The sequence below is a fragment of the Podarcis muralis genome, chromosome 3 (genome assembly GCF_964188315.1).
Source record: "Podarcis muralis chromosome 3, rPodMur119.hap1.1, whole genome shotgun sequence".
NCBI lineage: Eukaryota > Metazoa > Chordata > Lepidosauria > Squamata > Lacertidae > Podarcis > Podarcis muralis.
The window spans coordinates 44,131,843-44,151,273 of NC_135657.1; the positions used below are offsets into that span (position 1 = coordinate 44,131,843).

Below are 19,431 nucleotides of genomic sequence, written 5' to 3' on the forward strand. Positions count from 1 at the left end.
CTAACCAATTCCATGTTGACATTCACATTGTCAAATTCCTCTAGTAACCAAAGGGCTAAATCAGGAAAATAGCTTTTAAGTAGGCCAAATATCTCTAGAAACAGTGTTTCAGAATAGTGATTTTTTCCACCTTTTTATATCTTATGAAACGATTTACCTTAAATGTATTTAAGACCCTACGGTGCATGCTTACTTGGAAGTTAGTCCTAAGTGTGCTAGGATTGCAGCGTCATAAGCCTTTTATTCTCGGTTGACAGGAAATTCTGTTTCTTTTTTTCTATCAGATCAATTGCTATATTCTTGTTAAAAATGTATCATCTAGACCTAGTGCATGTTCATAGGGAGACTCCCTTGTGTAAACCCCATTGAAATGAATCTTGATACTATAAGGACAGGAAACAAATGATTTAGATCAACCGAAATCAATTTAGTGGCTTTTGATGTTCATTGATGTTTTGCTTTAGAAGACTCCCAAACTATATGCGATGCCAAACACATTAGATTGTGAACTGTATATCTTTTTTGAAAAATCTAAATAGCAGATGGGGGAAAGCAATCGGAATTGGGACGTTGGGGGTGCATTTTAACCCTTTCCTTCCCCACTATATTCCTGCCTTTTGAAGCTGCGATACACCATGGGAGAAAAGTTCCTCTCAACTTCAGTGGGCTAATTGCCGTTTCAAGGACACTTTTCTTGGAATAATGGTGGGAAGGAAAGAGCTATACCAGAACCACAGTCCCAGTACTGATTGGGGCTGCCATCCCTGCTATTCAGAGCAAGATATATGGAACAATGTTACATGTACTTTAGTTCTTACATTTAATAGCCTGCCTACAGAACAGCCTAAAACCAAACGACCTTTCCTCACCCATTCCAGTTACGTTGCTATTTGCATATCAAATAAGCGAAGATGTAAAACAAGCCAGAAATTCTCTAATTTGGGTGGTTTTCTCATTTCTGTAAATGTCTTGCCATTTAATCAGCATCTCGTTGTTTTGCTTTAATTTTATGTGTTCGCGCGTGTGTATATAAATATATATAAAATGCCAGTTTGATCCACTTGCCAGAAATTTCTAACCAAAGGCACAGATCCCAAGATTATTGCATACACCTGTGCGCCACCTCCCAGGTGATCAGCACTGGCAAAGTTGACTGGGCCATCCATCGGTTTAGTGGTGCAGAAACTGTGCGGGAGTACTGGGTGTGATTTCCACACCCACACCCCCCCTGCATCCAAGCCACACTCAGTTGCTTGTGTGGGTTCCCATTCCGAAGGGACGTCTGGTCCTGTAAGCCTGCTTCTGCATCCAGATTGCCCTTCCCAGATCAGGTGAAACATTACAAAGCTTTCCTGTTATTTATTTCTCTATACGCTTTTACATCTTCTCCTACATTTGCGTTTGCTTTGTGATTTGTACATGAGCTTTGTGTTTTAGCAGCCCATTGTTTCTTTCTCCTCATCCCCCCATGTCTGTTCTTTTCGGCTTCTTTTGTTTCCTTTCCCCTTTTTATTTCTTTTCTTTCACTTTAAGTTTGGAAACACAATGGACCGTCGAACATCTTTTGAGAAATTCACACGCAGTGTGGTAAGTTCATAACCTTGTAAGCCTTTCCGGTTAACAGACTTTCCTCAGGTGGTATTTAGGTGACAACCTGCTCATGTCACCAAGCACTGCTTTAAACACAGTCCCAGCCGAAATTATTTGGAATAGTTTTAAGTCTGCCTTACGCAACCTGCTTCCTTCCAGATGTTGTTGGATTCCAGCTGCCATCAACCACAGCCAGCATGGGGCCAAAGACTGGTGATTATGGGAGTTGTAATCCAGCAACTTCTAGAAGGCACCAGATTGGGGAAGGCTGGTTTAAATGGCAGGAGCAGCTTAAGCAGGCAACATGGCCACACCGCTTTTCTGGAAACAAAATCCCATTCATTTCCTTTTAAAAAAGAGAGAGATTGCTAAATTTTAAAGCAGTTGGGTTTATTACATTTCACTCTGCATTTTTTAAAATCATGAGCCACTCCCACCCCCAAATGTTGTGTTTGTTTTGGAGGGCTGTTTTTTTTTAATATGCCAATGACTTTGGATCAATTTTTCAACATTGTGCAAGTTCAAACTAAAGCATTCAACACATTTATTTTTGTAGGGCAGAAACATCCCAATTTTCCCATGCCATAAAAACTGTACACCAACACTGAGGGCGAGCACTAACCTGTTATGAAAAGAGGTAGAAGAACTTGAATTATACTTCAGTTTGTTGATACTGTCTGCTGAATCACGTGCATTTCATGTGTGCGAGTGTGTGTGTGCATAAGCGTACCGTATTATTGTAGCTTTTGCTGTGACAGCCAGTTGATGAAACCATGTATGCTGAAGTGATTGTTTGTACTGAACATCAGCAAAGATCATGGTTTTTGTTTTCAGTTGCTTCCTAAGAGATCAACCAGCAGCATGCTCCAATCAATATCTTTAATAACTCCCAAATAACAAGGCTTAAAATACAACCTAAAGTAGATTTAATGTCATGACAATGTAGCAAGTGGAGTTCATGGATCACATTATCTTGAGTAGCTTTTGTGAGCTAAAAATAAAGATTTGGGGGGTGGAGGAGGTTTGGATATTGATATTTAGGGGAAACATATATGCTACACAGTAATAACAGAGTACAGTATACGTTTAAGAATTCAACTGGATTTGGAATTTTTCATGCTCTCTTCCAGATCCTTTTCATTTCAATGGGCCTTGCACACTAAGATGTCTTTGTGTATTGTGCCAGCCACACCAAAATAAATCATTAGTGGGGAGTTTGAAACAAAAACCCCTATTTTTGCATGGTGGTTTTCCCACAGCATGTTATTCTGTGAATTCTGTATCGTCTGGGGTGGGGTGGGGGGGGGGGGAAAGGGTCTATAAAGCCAGCATTATAATAAATTGAGATGTGTGATTGAAACTCACTTTTATAATTATAGGTAAACTGTTGAACAAAATCTGAGATGGATACAACATTATCATAAATTATAATATGGAATCATATTATTATGGTTTATTCATATGCCGCTTCTTGGCCCAAAGGCCAGCCAAGTGGTGAACAGCAGATTAAAACAACATATAAATTACAATGCCATCAGTCAATCAAAATCAAAACATAGGAGGACCAGAAGGCATAGGATTAGAGAGTGAACCTCTGAGCTGTGGAGATTTCCTTTCTTGCAGTGACTATGAGGATGTAACTAATGGAATTAAACAGTAGGCTCACCCGGAATATAGACAGAGAGGGGATGTCTCACTTTATAGCCAGCTAGGACCAGTGATGGTGGGAGTCCAGCAATAACTGGAAGGCTTTTTGTTGGCTACCCCAGAAACAAGTATGGCCCAAAGTCCACCAAATACACAGTCACCCTGTTGTGTCTGGCTGGAGCAGTTCAGGCCTTGGAGGTCTGGTATCCAGAGCCTACGTAAATCTTGGGTTGGCCAGGGTTTGGCTGTCCACCCTGGCATGAGAGTGAGTTGGGGAAATTGCATCAGCACAGCACAGCAGGTTTGTCAGACATATTGCAGAGGGCAGAGGGGCTTCTCGGTAGTGGCGCCTGCCCTGTGGAATGTCCTCCCATCAGCTGTCAGGGAAATAAACAACTGTCTGACTTTTAGAACACATCTGAAGGCAACCCTGTTTAGGGAAGTTTTTAATGTTTGATGTTTTATCGTGTTTTTAATATTCTGTTGGGAGCTGCTCAGAGTGGCTGGGGAAACCCAGCCAGATGGGCAGGGTATCAATAATAAATTATTTTTATTATTATTATTATATCTTCATGGTACTGATGCTATGGAGGAATAAACTTGGTAACAACTGTTCCAGTTCATATTCAAGGTCACAACTTTCAGCACATTTTCCTTCAATATATGCTAGCTTTTATCTCCTTTACTGAATTCCAGTGAGTCATTATGAAAAGTGGTGAGTGAAACTGTACTGAGGTATACGAGAAAAATGCTACTTAACCCCACTGCTATCAGCAACTATGCTGCAGGATGTCAAGAAAGAGGTGGTGGCCTTTAAGAAACAAACAAAATATGGTGCCTTTTCTCTCTAACCCAAGGTAACTTCAGCCACACTCCTGCCTTTTATGAGGCATGCTTGCAGAGTAGAACAGTACTTGTTGGTCAAGGCCTTAAAACAGTGTCTCACCTCTGGCCTTCCACACCCTGAGCCAGTTGCCTTCCATGACAAATCCAAATACTCAATTACAGCAGCATCCAGTTTGCCAGATGATGTTGTAAGCTGCTGTGGCATGACAATAGTGGGTGCAGAGGGTGTCCACCAGGAGACAACATGGAGAGGGGTGTATGTGTTCTGCACCCAGCAGCATGGTGGCACCCAGTTGCTGGATGCCAGCAGCCTGTGTCTGCACTGGGTCACCCATCCACTCAGCAACTGTGTACTGGCTGCAGCACCCTGCCTCTGCCACCATCTCCTAGTGAGAAAGGTAAGGGAGCCGGGTGTGTGTGTGTGTCTACCTCTATGGAGCCATGCCATGGCCACCAGCCATTACTCAGTACACAATGCATGCAAAGGACATAAAGCACTGCAATACCTTTGTTCAGTCTGTCCCTATTATCTAAATAATCAGACTGAGATATGGGGGTGTTTGTTGGGACATCTGGCCAGTGCAATTTGTCATAATCTTGAAAAGCAGTTTGTGGTAGCCAGGGCCGTCTTTACCCAGGGGTGCAAGGGGTGTGGGGCACCCAGGCGCTGAATTCTGGGGGGCGCCGGGCGCCCACTGCTGAAGCTGCCTAAGAGTATTGTATTGAGTTGCTATGCAGCAGTGGGGTCAGCAACACCTTTAACACGACTGATCTTGCGCCACCTGCCTGCCAGGAGGGGGGGGGGTGACAGGAAAGAGGGAGAGACAGAGAGAAAGAGAACGCGCCTATCTAGCGATGGGAGCGCATGCATGGAGTCTTTACACCGACTCCCAATGTGTTCTTTGTCTTCTTTAGGAAAGCTGGTTTTAAACAAAAACACAAAAAACTCCTTTTTGAGCCGTGCAGGCATGAGCACTATTTATCAAATGATAATAGTGACATAAGGCATAATAAAAGTTAATTTGGGGGCTAAACTAAATTTGGGGGTGCTGGGTGGATCTTTGCACCCTGGTGGCGCATATGCTAAAGACGGTCCTGTTGGCAGCAGTAAATCAAATAGTAGCTTGATTTGTTTCAGCAATTCGCTCTGTGGCTTCAAGTCTTTAACTTATATTGCCGAACACACTGCAGGGAAAATGTTAGGTAGTTTTTATGGTATCAAGTGAATACAGACAGAGTGAAAACTGAAAAGCATGATGTCAGGGCTGCCAAAACCATCTTCTCTCAAGAATTCCAATCTCTGAAGTCTTTTGTTTGCTTGCTGATAACTAATGAATTCAATAGGATAAATTTCAATTGGATAGCTACAAATGGGTACAATGTGTGGCATGCTAAATGAAAAACCAAGCTGCTTTTACCACTAGACTTAGATTTATTCAGAGTGTTCAGGTACAGATCCAGACATCCGTATATGTCACTTGAGTACCTTGAAATTGATTATGGTACACTTGGTGATTTGGCAGCTGAACCAATTCAATGGAAGGCTTGCATCTAAGGTGATAAGGAACTTCCATCGATGACCTTTATCTGTGATGGCCAATTCAGACATGCATGTCATCTCTTGATATCAGCAGTCATCAAATGTTTAACCATTTGTTGTGAAACAGCCCATACAGGGTTCCTGTAAAATGTATTGATGTTACCTACAGTAAGGTGGGTGCTTCGCGATGAACTGGGTTTGCAGTGATCATGCCTCTATTTTCTGTTTTCTTTTGTTTGTCTGTTTTTTTATCTTATCCTCAGGGGAAATCGCTCACATCAAAGAGATTAACCAGTCTAGTGCAGTCCTACTAAAAGGATCACCTTATAGCATGGAAGCAGACTCAATCATTATACATACTTTGTAGCTCACTAATTGCCTGAAGACAGAGGACAGTAGAACAAGATGTTGCATGAGCAAAGGACATGACTCGTTTTCTTTTGTGTATATCAAGGCATTACAGACTCCAAGGGACTCGCTAACCTTTCGATGCCTCCATTTTGAAAAACTCTCTGCTCACTTTCGCCTTCATATCAAGCTGGATCTGTGTCTTTTTGTTTCCTGCAAGCTGAAGTACAGTGAAAAAAGCTTCTGTTAGGCAGAGTTTATTCACAATACTGTCAGTCGCAAACTGGAAGAAATGTAAAAAAAAACCCCTAAAAATAAAAAATTGAATATATTCATAAATATACCTACTATGACATCACGGCTATTGCACAATAAATTAGCACAGAAAGTTCCATCTCACCGATGTAGTCACATCGAGAAAGAAAGTCTGTGTCTTTGTCTGTTGTCTGTATATTCTATGTTAATGTTTCTTGCATTTATTTTTATACCATATTTTAAGACAAAAAGAACACCTTTTACTCCAAATGTATTAAAGCTGATCCTTTCTCTGTAAATTTGTGTATGTTTATATTGTTGTTTTATCTTTCATTAAAATATGCAGAATCTCTTCCACCTGGTAAGTTTAAGTTCATCGGACTAGCAGGGGCAGCAACATGGTTTTTACTTCCTTTCTGTTTGGAGATGTGCACATCGTCTAAACCCACAGCTAAACTGCACTAGACAGGAAAGGCAAAGAACAGTTATGAAACTGTGCAGCAGGCAGAAAAAACAGTATAAACATTTTATTGGTTTACTTGAAGCAATGATGGGGGAAACTGGCACCTGTTTCTGTATGCCTCTTAATGAAGCTTTTAAAGGCAAATGTACTCTATCTGGGGGAATGGGGGGGGGGGAATTAATAACATTGATTTAAAAAACATAGTGACAGGATTCCGGTACCAGATCTGAGAAGAACAGCCTTTGCCCAGCAGTTAATAAAACAGAGCCATTCAAAAGCAGTTAACATCAAGATCACACTGACTTGTTTTGTTTGCTTCAGAAAGGTGATACCCCCTGCATTTTATTATAAACATTTCACGGACAAGTATTACTCAGCCATTGATAAAAGCAGGGCTGGACCAACTCCACCAGCCCCACAAGTAGTTGCTATGGGCAATGTTCTTCAACCTCTGGAAAGCAATAATGTGGTACTAAATCTACCACTAATGCACTTTTCTTGTGTCAAGAACATGTTGCAAAATACACCCGCAATAAAGCACCAGGCCCTGGCTGGCCTTGTTACCTAAGGGCTGGGAGGAGTGATATTTTTGCGTGTCCCTTCCTCATCTTGTGGATGGCGTCTTTTTTGTTAATTTCTCCCAAATGGTCTTATAAGCGGGATGTTTCTCTTAAATCCTGCTGGATAAACTTCAGAGGTTGTAGTCAACAATCGTATGTGACAATTTCCAGATGTTCCAAAGATCAGAGTAATCTAAGTTCTAAAGGAAAATACTAGCAAACAAATAGATGGGCTGATTGGATGTTTGGGGGGTTAAGCGCAGGGTCACATTGAAAGGTTTTGTACCACTGCAGAAAAATGTTTAATGCTAGTAAGAATCTAGCAAGCTAAAAATCAAGCTACCATGACCCAGCTCCTCGTTTGATGCTTGTCTTTTTCAAGTCGTTTGTAAGATAGCACAGGACTACTGCACATGGGACTATAACATGTTTGAGGACATGACAACCACATGTTTGAGGACATGCATATCACATGCTCAGGCATCAGGGAGACAAAACTGACTGGCCTTGTATAGAAGGCAGCAAGTGCACAGTTGATGCTGCATTATTATTATTATTATCATTATTTATACCAGCCACTCTGGGTGGCTCCCAACAGAATTTTAAAAACACGATAAAACATCAGACATTAAATTAAACATCAAACACTGCTCCATGACGTGGAGTGCAGCAGCCACCTTGGTGGAGAAACGAGATCTCGTGAGATTTTGGTGAGATCTTGTGACATCTCAATGGAAATTGGTGCAGATGCCAGCGCCATTTCTTTGCTGATGGCGGAGGCCGTGCAGAGGTGGTGTGGCAAAGCCCTGACATGAGGCCTTAGAAGCACCACCTGAAGACTGGTTTTCAAGCACCTCCCAGCTAATAGTCTGCTCCCAGATTTTTATGCTGGGTTAGCCTGGATTAATGTCTCTCCTTCCTCAATTCTATGGCTGGGCGTGTACCCTCATTCCCAGCAGAGAAAGTAATCTCTGAATGTGCTGAGGCAGCCATTTCAACCACCCTCTGGACCTTTTGCCACTAGCACTAAATGTGCTCCTACTCCTCCTTGATTCTTTCTGCCCGCTACTTTTGCTTGCTAGATCTGTACCATGCAAGTGACTCTTCTTCAGATTCCCTCCCTTTACTTAACTTTCAGCCTGACACTATACATGCCTACTCAAGAGGAAGCCCCACTGAGATGGTGCTGTTATTAAAAAATACTGGAGATAAATAATAAAAAAGGTTTGCATGAAAGCAACTCTTTAGCAGAGGATATAATAGGGCTCCTTGTGCAGAAGCAGGAGTTCATTGGATTGTACCTCTGGCCTTCAACTTTGGCTATACCTAAAATGAAAGGCACAGTCTATAGGTGGATTTCCCCCTCCCTCAACCAGCCACTGACGCCATCTTTGTAGAATCACAATAGTTGCAAATTCAAGATTGCATTTGAAGTTTTTTGTAGGGAGTGGGGAGCAAACTACTTGGAGCAAATAGCCAATGTGTGTGTTGAATCAAAGACAGCACTTTAGTCCCTCTCAGGGTTCCTCTTCACTGTCATCTGGAAAGAGAATTTCTTCCCCTACAGATGCTGAAAGCTCACTGTTTGACTACTGTGCTACAGAAACTATATCATCCTCCGGGTTGCCTGCTGACTGGCAATTCAGTCCTGCTGTGACCCAAAAGTATGTTCACAGCTTGGAGCAAAGATGTTGTAATGAGTCTCACTATGAAATCTTGAAAGTTATCTTCAAAATATATGAGATGTTGCCAAAAGCCCCATTAACGGATATTCTGCCATCTCCTAACTTACGGGTGGTGGGCAGGTTATAAGTGTTTAAGGAAGATGCAGGAGAATATGGGTCACCAGACAAGTACAAGGAAACAGGCAAGATGGAGAAGAGAAGAGTGAAAAGAGGGTTCAGAGCCATTCACTGGGATCTGAAGAAAAAAGCTGCCAAATTCTCAAATGGTACCCGACACAGTGATTTAGATAATACAGCCTTCCACATTTTTTGTCTCCTAGATGCACTGAGGAAATTTGACACTGGTGATAAACATCTTAGCGCCAGGTACAATATTTCATTTTATTTGCTACAAGTGTAATCAAGAAACTTGATTCAGTTGCTAACTCTGTACATGCCATGAAACTATGTGTATAATTTGGCTCTGTTCCGAGCAGTGAGTATGGGTTGTTGTTTAGTCGTGTCCGACTCTTCGTGACCCCATGGACCAGAGCACGCCAGGCATCTCTGTCCTCCACTACCTCCCGCAGTTTGGTCAAAGTGAGTATGGGTGCCATTGTGATAAAGAGAGAACAAGCTGATTCAAGGCCCGACACAACTGGGAATCAGTTGCATATGTCTGATTGAATCCCCGGAACTCAATGCCATATTCAATGGGATTTCCAAACTGTGGCCCACAAACCAACAGTGATCTGCAAGCTTCATTCAGGTCACTCATGGCGTGTCTGTGGATGAGAGACTTCACATTGTATGTTCATATACTGTGTTTTAAGTGGATTTTTATTGCTTCTTTTATTTCTTATATTGTATCTTTAGTATTGCAATCTGAATTCTGTAGCAATCAAACAGTGTCTAGAACAGCTCATCACAATTGCTACAACAGGCAGAAAAATAATTGAGTGGACCCCCAGCAATTTTCAAGTGGTTGGGGCCAGGGAGGGAACTTGGGAAACCACTGAAGTGCATTAACCACATTACGTATGTGGTTTGGTATATGTTTAGTTCAGGAAATGACAAATGACTGGCCCTGTTAGAGTGGCTACATAAAAGGAGGACAGGGTTCCTATACCTCACCACCCTAGGTTGTGTTATTTGTTTATTATTATATTTATATTCTGCCCTTCCTCCCAAACGAGCCCAGGACAGCAGACAAGCAATAAAACAATAACATCTTAGAAACATCTTAAAGGTTCTAAACACATAAGCTAATTTTCTTTTCTGAGAAGATAAATTAGAATTATGTGTTTGTGTGTGTGCACACCAGGAAGAAATGTGCTCTGAAATATTTCTTCTGTTTTGGCATGAGTACCATTGAGTTTTGTGACCATTAAAGGATTTGAGGGCAAAAATCCTGCTCCCAGAGGGACTTGTAAGAAGCAGGCCAATCCGGCAGATGGCAGCATTGGGTTGTTTTACCCTCAATCAGGCTTGGGGCCTAATGTTTCATTGAAAGAACATGTCTTTAGGTGAAAGGGAACATCTTTAAATTTGTGCATCCCCTTCCCCTTCTGTTCTTTCACTTTTCTGTGCCATTAAAAATGAACGGCCACATGAAGAAAACGCGAAGGGGAAGCTATGCAGCAGCAGCTATAACGGTATAGATAGCATCTTTGTATTACAGGAGGACCATATCTTGGCTCCCATGCCGGCTGGCAGTCGGGGTGTGGCAGCATCTGGGGTGAACAGTAGTGGGTTCAAGAGCCATTTCCCTCTTCTATGTAAGAAAATATGCTTGGGTGGGAGCTGTTATGTATCTGTGTTTGCTTGAGCTTGAGTCTGGACTAAGGATTCTGAGCCCCTGTGTTCCGATTCGTTACATGATATCCAATCACAGAACATTTCAGGATTTGGGCCTCTGCTATTGGCCCTTAAACGTTGAGTTATGATTTGCAGATTGGAAGTTTAGACAGCCAATCATGTTGGGAGTGGGCGTGGCCCAGGCCTTCAGAAATGTATATAAGCAGTTGCTTTGCCCCTGTTGTCTAGTTCTGTTAATTCAATAAAGGTTCTTGCTGTTATCACTATGTCTTGCCTCGTGGGAACCCACCTACACTTCAGGAGCCTTGGTTTGCAGTTGCATACCACCTACTTGAATACAATAACTTCCAGTAGTGACTGGCATTTGGGGATCAGCCATTACACATATTAATTCCAGAGAGAGAGAGAGAGAGGGAACGTACATATTGCTTGCCACTCTCTGAGGCACACCCTATCAGTGGCATCAGCTGACACATTCGGCTGAGAGGCGCATGCCATGCAAACAAATATAGGAGTTTTCCCTCTGTTAGTCTCTTTCCTTCTAAGCGGAATAGGCTAAGCTCTCTCAAAGGCTTAGTAAGATAAAACCTGTATCTTAATAAGACAATTGCCCATGGTCACTTTTGTTCTTCTTTGCATAAAAAGTCATCCCCCTGAAACAAGGATCTTTTCTAAGGTATGGCTCCAGTTTTCAGCCCTCTTAAAGGCATTTTTGTAGTGTGTGACTAGTTGCCATCTAGCTGCTTTGCAAGTACATTCTCAGTACTATTGCTGTTTATTACTACAGCTGCTATTATTTCGATTTGTTTTAAACTATTAATACATTATATCAATGATTCTCAAAGGGTGTGCCACACCAAAGAGGTGTGATAGGACAGGATGACAAGTTTAATGGTTATTATATTGGTTTAAAAAACAATTATTATTTTTTGTTTTTTAATTTTTTTTTTTTAAGATTTCAGGGTAGTATAGTATCAACAAAAATTTTTTTATATACAACCAGAAACAGTATCCCCACCTTTCTTCAAGAGGCTATTATTCTACAGTTCTCCACGACGTATTGTTGTGAGCAGGGATTATCACCTCTGACAAATATGAAAGATCCGAAAAGAGGAAGGCCTCTTTGTGTTGGATGAGGAGATGAGAGTTTGTTTGTCTCAAATTAGACCTAATATACATGAGATCACTCAGCAAAAGCAAGCACACGCCTCTCATTGAGTTTGTATACATACTTAAGGTACATATGTAAGAGGCTCGTTTATAATTATATTTTGGGAAAGATTCATGTTCTTTTGGAGCTACATTGATTTATACTTTCTGGATGTCGCACAATCATATTATAAAGTAGCTGTGTTCTATGTTGTAAATCAAGCACTGCTCGGGGTTGTTTCTTTTTGTTTTCCAATGTATTTCTTATCAATAAAAATTTTGGTGTGGCATGAGCAAATTTTTATTCTTAAAGTGTGGCCCAGAGAAAAAAGTTTTAAGAAACACTGCATTATACCATAGAACGAAAACAATCCCCGTAACAGCTACAGGGAAACTTTAGCAGCACACTAATAACACAAGATCTGTCTAGCAAAAGACCCGGAGAAAAAGGTAAGCCTTTAGCTGGTGCCAAAAAGATAGAGGCACCAGGTGGACCTTGCTGGGAAGAGCATTTCACAAATGCAGAGCCACAACTCAAAAGGCCCTTCCCCTGTCAGCACCCTCTGAGCTGCCCACAGAGGGTGGGGGGCCTGGAGAAGATCTAAGGATCCAGCAGCTTCACCCTGGGAGAGGCATTCCAGAAGATATTGGGTTCCTGAGCTGTAGACAGCTTTATCAGCCAAAACCAGAACTTTGCATTGGGCTCAGACACATACAGGCAGCCAGTACAGTTGTAACGAAATTGGTTTCATCTGATCTGTTTGCCTGGAACCTGTCAAAAGGCAGGCACATTCTGCACTGATTGAAGCTTCTGAACCATTTTCAAAGGCAGCTCCATGGAAAGCACATTGCAACTGTCCAACCTTGAATTTACCAGAGCATGGATTACTGTAGTCATGTTATCCCTGTCCAGATAGGGTTGTAGTTGGGCCACTGAAGGCTGCCCTGCATATTATGTTCCCTGGGTGCAATCAGGTCTGTTCTGTCACTTCCTGCCAACTTCTATCTCTGCCACTTCCCTTTTGTGTTTTTCTTTCTCTTCACCGGCACCTAGCCGGCTTCCAGGGGAGAGGCAGGTCGCTCTAGCCAGATGGTTTAACTGTTCAATTGCAAAGGGCTTTTGAAATCAGGCTTGGAGCTGCATGTAGGGCACGCAGGTTGCCCATCCTTGCCCTTCAGGATATTTTCCCTGGGATGGGCCAGTTTGGTTTCTGATTTGCAGAAGAATGCTTTCTGACCAACACAGCAGCAGTACACAAAACAGTCCTTTCAGAAGTAGATAGCCTGCACTAGTTTCTACTGATGCAAAAATTAGCAAATGATACTATGTTTGCATTGGTTTTAAATCAGAGATGTCTTGAGGAAATGAAATTCTTCCTTTATACAATCCTTTATACAATCAATCTTCTAATGACGTCACGTTTGAAGATTGCAGCCAATGCTCTGCATTTCTCATATTTCAGGTCAAAGAACTGTGTAAACATTTTCACAATCAAAGTGAATTGAAGAAGAAAAAATTGGCTTGTTCTTAAACCGGTCTGCTTTTAATTTTACCTTAAATATTTACAGATTTCACAACCCTGAACCCGTTTTTTGTTGTTTTTTTTAGAATATCCATAGCGCTGAAATCTGAACATCAATTCAAAGACATAAATAGAAACAAGTAATATTCCAAAAGGGAGGTAGACCTTTGTGTTGGAGGTCAAGCAATTCTATAGATGGGGAAAATTATGTGTCATGTCATGTCAGAAATAAACATGGTCCCAACACAAAGTGGAGATTTACTTGGTACAGAACAAACTGTGGTTCAGAGTTAGCTTACTATACAAAGTTTCTGCAACACACAAACATATTTATTTGTAAAGATTATAGCACAAGGCCCAGATTCAACGAACTCATAGCACTGGTGGAGGAACGGGAGTGCCCAGGGAGCAGACCGCCCCTGGCACCACTATTCCAGTAGGGTGCCATCGCGGTGCCCCCTGACACACGCTGCGCCCCTCCCACGTGCCAGGCGCCATGCCCCCACAGGCGGTGCACTACACCCCCAGAATGCAGGCCATGCCCTCACGGGCTGCGTGCCATGTCCCCGGGGTGCGCGCCACACTCCTGGGGGGGGGGCGCCAGCCACGCCCCCACCTGCTCTCCGCTCCTGGTAGCAGAGCATGCAGCTTTGCCACTGACTCCTAGCAGAAGCCAATGTTCCCACTAGTCCAATGGGGCTTGCCGCCCCCCACCTCCCCCAAATCCATTGTGGAGGATCAGCAAAAACCCCAGAACAGTGTTCAAGGGGAGGAGAGGGGTGGTTGTTCTGTTTGGTGAGCAGAAATGCTTGCACTGATGGAACGATCAGAAGAGGACGACATTGAATTCCTCCCAATGAGTAGAAAATACCCTATCATAATTGTCTAGTAGAGCATTTAATACACACAGATTTTCCCAGCTGATAGTGTGCTTGTGGTTATATAATAACTGTATTCTGCTGTCTGAACGCATGCTAGAGTCTGGGGTTTACCAGCCAGTAATGATCCTTGACCTCCTATAAAACAATATTTTTAGTGGACCACACTTTTCAATTCTGACAGCCTGACAGCCATTTGCATGGCTTCTGCAGACCCGGTTCAGAAATCACTGGCCACTGCCACTCTTAAGGGTGTTGAGAGGTGTTGGGAGACCCCAGTTCCCCAATGCCCAGACTTGAGTTCCCTGGGGAAAGGGTTTGATTGTTCAACCACTCTGGCAATTGTAGTCATGAGGCAACAAAGAAAGAAGACAAGCTTGAGTTGATTGGCGAGCGGTTTATGTGCTGGGAGTCTTGTGGGTGTTTAAAATTGAATTATTCCATTGTTGTTTCACAATTATATATGTAGCCCTGACGCAGCCCTTTGGAGGCCATAGCTAAGAACAAAACAAGAGCCAATGGCCTATCTAGTCCACCATCCTGTTCTCACAATGGCCAACCAGATGCCTGTGGGAACCCCATATGCAGGATCCAAGCACAAGAGCCCTCTCCCCTCCTGTACTTTCCAGCAACTGATATTCAGAAGCAGTGTATTTCGACAAAAAACCAAATAGAGATATTTAGCCACTAACTTGGTGAGCTCCTGATCATTCCCCAGTAAGAGAGAATGTATGACCTCCGACTCTGGTTTTCATTTGGGGATACAGAGTTGATCTAGAAATTGCTGACGGAGATCAGCATATAGTTAACAATTGAGAACCATATGTGTAAGGGTTTCCACCAGGTGGTCTTCACATGGGCAAGTTCTTTCTCCTTCCACCCTGCCTGAGAACCTTCCCCAAAGGAGGTTTGATGGATTTGAATTAAATCTGGCCAGCGAAAATGCCCTTCTTTCTTGAGGGTTAAGCAGAAATTCAAGGCAATTGTGGTTATTTTCATGTGCCCAAGAAAGTTGAAAATAAAGAGGGGAACATGTTTTCTCTGCTGCTACTGTTAGTTCTTGGCGTTCAATATCCCACAACCTAGTTTTTATTATAGCCTTGGCAGATGGTAGGGACATCGATCGCAGAAGTTCCACTGACAGCCCAAGTTGCTGTACCTTCTTGTTAAACTGTTGTAGCCCTGAGGAAAGAAAGGGGTCTAACCAAACTTCGCTGAGGAGAGGATCTTTGTCAGATGTAAGGCAGATATTTAACCAGCACAGAAGAAATCTCGCCCAGGCGATAGTCTCTACCTTGTTTTGACCTCCCTCTAGACACAAGGCTGCATAGGGTACACAGTGTGGGACAGCAAAAATCTTGAAGAGCAAAGCTGCCTGGACTCATTCTACCAACTGGGTAAACCCTGGCAGCCAGACTGGAATACCATAGAGCAATTGAGCTATAATTTTGGCATTGAAGACCTCCTTTCTTTTAGTAAATGTTTTGTGCCACTGGGGAAGTGGTAATTCTTTATTGATTTGTTTTTGATGTTTGTATGTGATGCCAATAAAAGGATTGATGATGATGATATTCAGAAGCATTGCTGCCTCCACCTGTGTAGGCAGAGCATAGCCATCATGACCAGTAGTCGTCAGTCATTAGCTGATGCCAAGGCAAACACACCTGCCCTCTCTGACTCATCATTGGAATTTTTTCCCCATTTTAGTCCATTTATTAATTTCCTGTAGAACACATTTTGTTTCAGAAAGGACAAAAATGGATAATATAGAACCAATTTTTGAAAAACCAAAGCTATCTGAGTATATTCAAAATCTCTGTAGCCTCACCTTTAAGCTTTTTTATTATTATGTTTGTGGGGAGGTGGCTGTAAAGTGACCTATATGTCCATTTAATAAAGCCAGCAAATACCCAGGGAAATGAAACAGTCTTAACTTTCTGAGAGTTAAAACAGAACGACGGGTAGAGCAACAACTTTTTAAAGAACGCAGTTGCAACCATTAATTTGTATGCTCTCCTTTTTGTTTCTGTTTTAAATTTTGAATGAACGTTCTGAACAGGGATTATTATGGTTATTGCAAACATGGCATTGCCAGTGGGTAAATACAACCAAACGGGCAGCAATTGTTCAGCATCATACAGTGGAACATTTGACCACTTACACTGGAGACAAATTCTGTGCATTACAGAAAACATCACTTGCTGATTGGCAAGTGACTACGTCATTTGCTATTATATGCTAGAACTCAGCTATGTCAGACCAGCTAACTATCCACAGAAATAAATATGGTCCCTATACTGTACCTATACTGTATTCCTTGAGAGAAAACCATTTATACCTTAGTTATTATAAGGCAGCCACCACTAACCTGGTGCTCTCAAGCAAGCTGTACGGGCTGAAGCTGATGGGGAGCTGCTGTCCAGGGGTGTAGCATAAGGGGTGCTGGGATGGGAGCACAATTTTTGAGGGGGCACGAACCAGGCACCCCCCCACAGGTGACCCCAGTGAGGCCCACCCCGATTCTTCTCTCCACCCCCCAAGGACCATGTCAGCTGACTGGGCTGTCCCTGAATGGGTGGGCAGGTGGTTCAGCGTGGCTTCGCTTTTCTCTGGTGGGGGTGGGGTCACTGGCGCCCCCCCCTGGCATGCATGCGCCCCTCCTCTTTTATAAGTAGCAGGAGATGTTGGTTTCTGTGTGTTGCCACTGTGCAGTGCTTTGGAGTCACAAGACTCTGGTTACATTCCAGGGATTCCAGGCCATTGGAAGTCTCATGGGAGACAGGAGACGGATGTGATGTTTGCTGGTTTCCTGTTCCTTTGTTGCTCAGTTGCTCTCTGCTCTCACAGAGAGAGGATGTTTCTTTTTGGTCTGCATAGTTAGGAATATAACGCTCTTTAGGCATGTAGCTCATACTATCTCGTCCTTCCCTGCATGCTGGATACTCTGTGTAATGGGGAAACGTGCTTGGAGCCTTATCAAAGGCTCAGGTCGTTAATCACGTTGGAGGAGCTCGGAGGAGCTCAGTCGAATGCAAGTCCGACAGGAGAGTCATTTCCTATCAGAAGAAGATTGAATACTACCACCAGTACTCCAATGGGACATAGTACACACACCCTCCACAGTCCTGAGAAGAACCCTTAATCCCGATTTTATTTTATCGTGGTAGATTTACACACACCAATAAATAAGATTTAGAAAGAGGCAATATTAGATGCAGACGCACAATGCATTATTTTAAATCAAGACTTCTTGTGCTCTGCTCTGCTCCCCCTTTCTTCCTGCCCAGGGTGGCCTTGCCTTCTGCCTGCCCCTCAGTGCCAGAGCATCGCACAGGGCTGGACATCTGTGGTAACAGCCTCTCCTCCTCCTCCTGGAATGCTCTCCAGCGGCTACTATGAGCTGCCCAAGGCAGGAGGCCAGCAGCAGCACCCTGGAGAGGTCATGGGATGCTCCCTTGTAGCTGCAGCTGCCGTTTAGGACAAGCTTGGTGGTGGTGGTGGGGAAATAGGGACATTCTGGGATCAAATCGGAAGCCAGGATGGCTTTCATTATTCCAGGGCTGTCCTTGGAAATTGGGACACTTAGAAGGTATGGAGCCCTTGTTCAGGGTTTCCATGTGTCCCCAGAACCAACTTATATCCAAGCAGAACAAAATGTTCAGATATCACCAGGGAGGTTATTTTGACCGATACGTTCTTTCTATTTAAAGTTTATTCTGTTGTACTATCATTGTGTCTTTTTTAAAATGAGACTTCATGCGATGCTTCGTGATTTGGGGTGGTGGTCTAATGAGGACCAGCTCTGTGGTGAGACGCATCAAAGACAATTTGTTGGCTTCTTTTCACTTCACTAACTCTGAACATCCCCTCTCCCCCCTACTAAATATATCAGAGAAAAATATTGGTGGGTGAGAGCACTCTGTCTCATTCACATATATATATATATGTGTGTGTGTGTGTGTGTGTGTGTGTGTGTATATATGAGAAACCATTTAGTGTAACCACTAGATGGCAATAAGCAGGAACAGATCTCGTAGTACGACAGTGGTCTATTTTTATCCGCAACCTGTATATATTTTCTGGCTCAGTCTGTGTGGCTCTTCCTCTGCCTCTTCTCTTCCTTCAGAGACATGGTTGTTTAAGCCAATCTACTGGTTGCTGATTCAGTCTGAAACACTGGAGAGCTTCTGTCAGTGAGTGTAGACAATACTGAGCAAGATGAGCCCGTGGCCTGACTCAGTGTAAGGCATGCTCACTACTAACTCACTAAGCTCTAATCTTCATAAGGCCAGCAAAACAAAAACATTAAAAAGACTTGAACTGAGCAGGCTCCAGCTTCAACAGTATGAAATGGTGCTTACATCTAGCCCAACGCCCTGCAAGGCAGGAATAGGCAGGGATCAAACAGGGATCAAATCTGAAACCTTGGAGTTATCAGTACCATACTCTAACCAGCTGAGCTATCCATGAATCTTCAGATCATCAATGCCAAATTTGTTTTCCTGATTAAAAAAATCATTTTAAAACTTACAATGAATGTATTTAGATGCACCATTTGGTGCCTATTCTGCTAGCGGCAGGTGACTTTGAGATGATTTAATTCAATTTTACTTTTCAATTTGAATGCAAGTTGTGTCAGATGGTGGCGAATTCACAGCACAATTCGAGCACTGCAATTATACAGTACAAATTAGCCAATGGTTTAAATTTAAATTTATTTTTAACAAAATCATTTTATCCCACAACTGGTTCTATGGCTTCCCCCCTTCATCTCTTCACTTCTATCAATTCAGAAAGAAAACATATGGACCTCAGGGTTTCTAATTAAATTCTGAATGCACACAGACATAACAATATAATGTGATAAACATGTGCTTTGGTTCCAAGAGACTGTAAAGACTGTGCTCTAATGGAACTCTGGAAAAAAATTAATGCTCATGTTTCATATGGTTTTATCACAATTCCAATGCCCTAGAATAATAAGTATGAACTGTATGCATACTGTTTGTCAGCCATCCACCCCCAACCTGGTGCCTTCCTGATGTTTTAGACTACAGCTCCCATCAACCTCAGCCACCCCCTTCCTGTGAAGGTGGAATTTGCATGTGGAGGATATTCCCCACTGCAACAATGGGTGGTCTATCTCCTAA

General features: G+C 42.7%; 1 protein-coding gene across 6 annotated transcripts in view; it reads left to right on the top strand.

Annotated features, from left to right (window-relative positions):
• RGS7 (regulator of G protein signaling 7) overlaps positions 1 to 6,578 on the top strand; it is a 125,941-nt gene extending 119,363 nt beyond the window's left edge. For 2 of the 6 annotated variants that reach the window (XM_077925748.1, XM_077925749.1), the window contains exons 17-18: positions 1,534 to 1,587; positions 2,147 to 6,578. In XM_077925748.1, the coding sequence (XP_077781874.1) occupies positions 1,534 to 1,587; positions 2,147 to 2,221 (129 nt within the window). In that variant the 3' untranslated portion in view covers positions 2,222 to 6,578. The remainder of the gene's footprint in view (positions 1 to 1,533; positions 1,588 to 2,146) is intronic. The other 4 variants (XM_028724109.2, XM_028724111.2, XM_028724112.2 and 1 more) reach the window with 4 other exon arrangements.
• Positions 6,579 to 19,431: the final 12,853 nt, after the last annotated feature.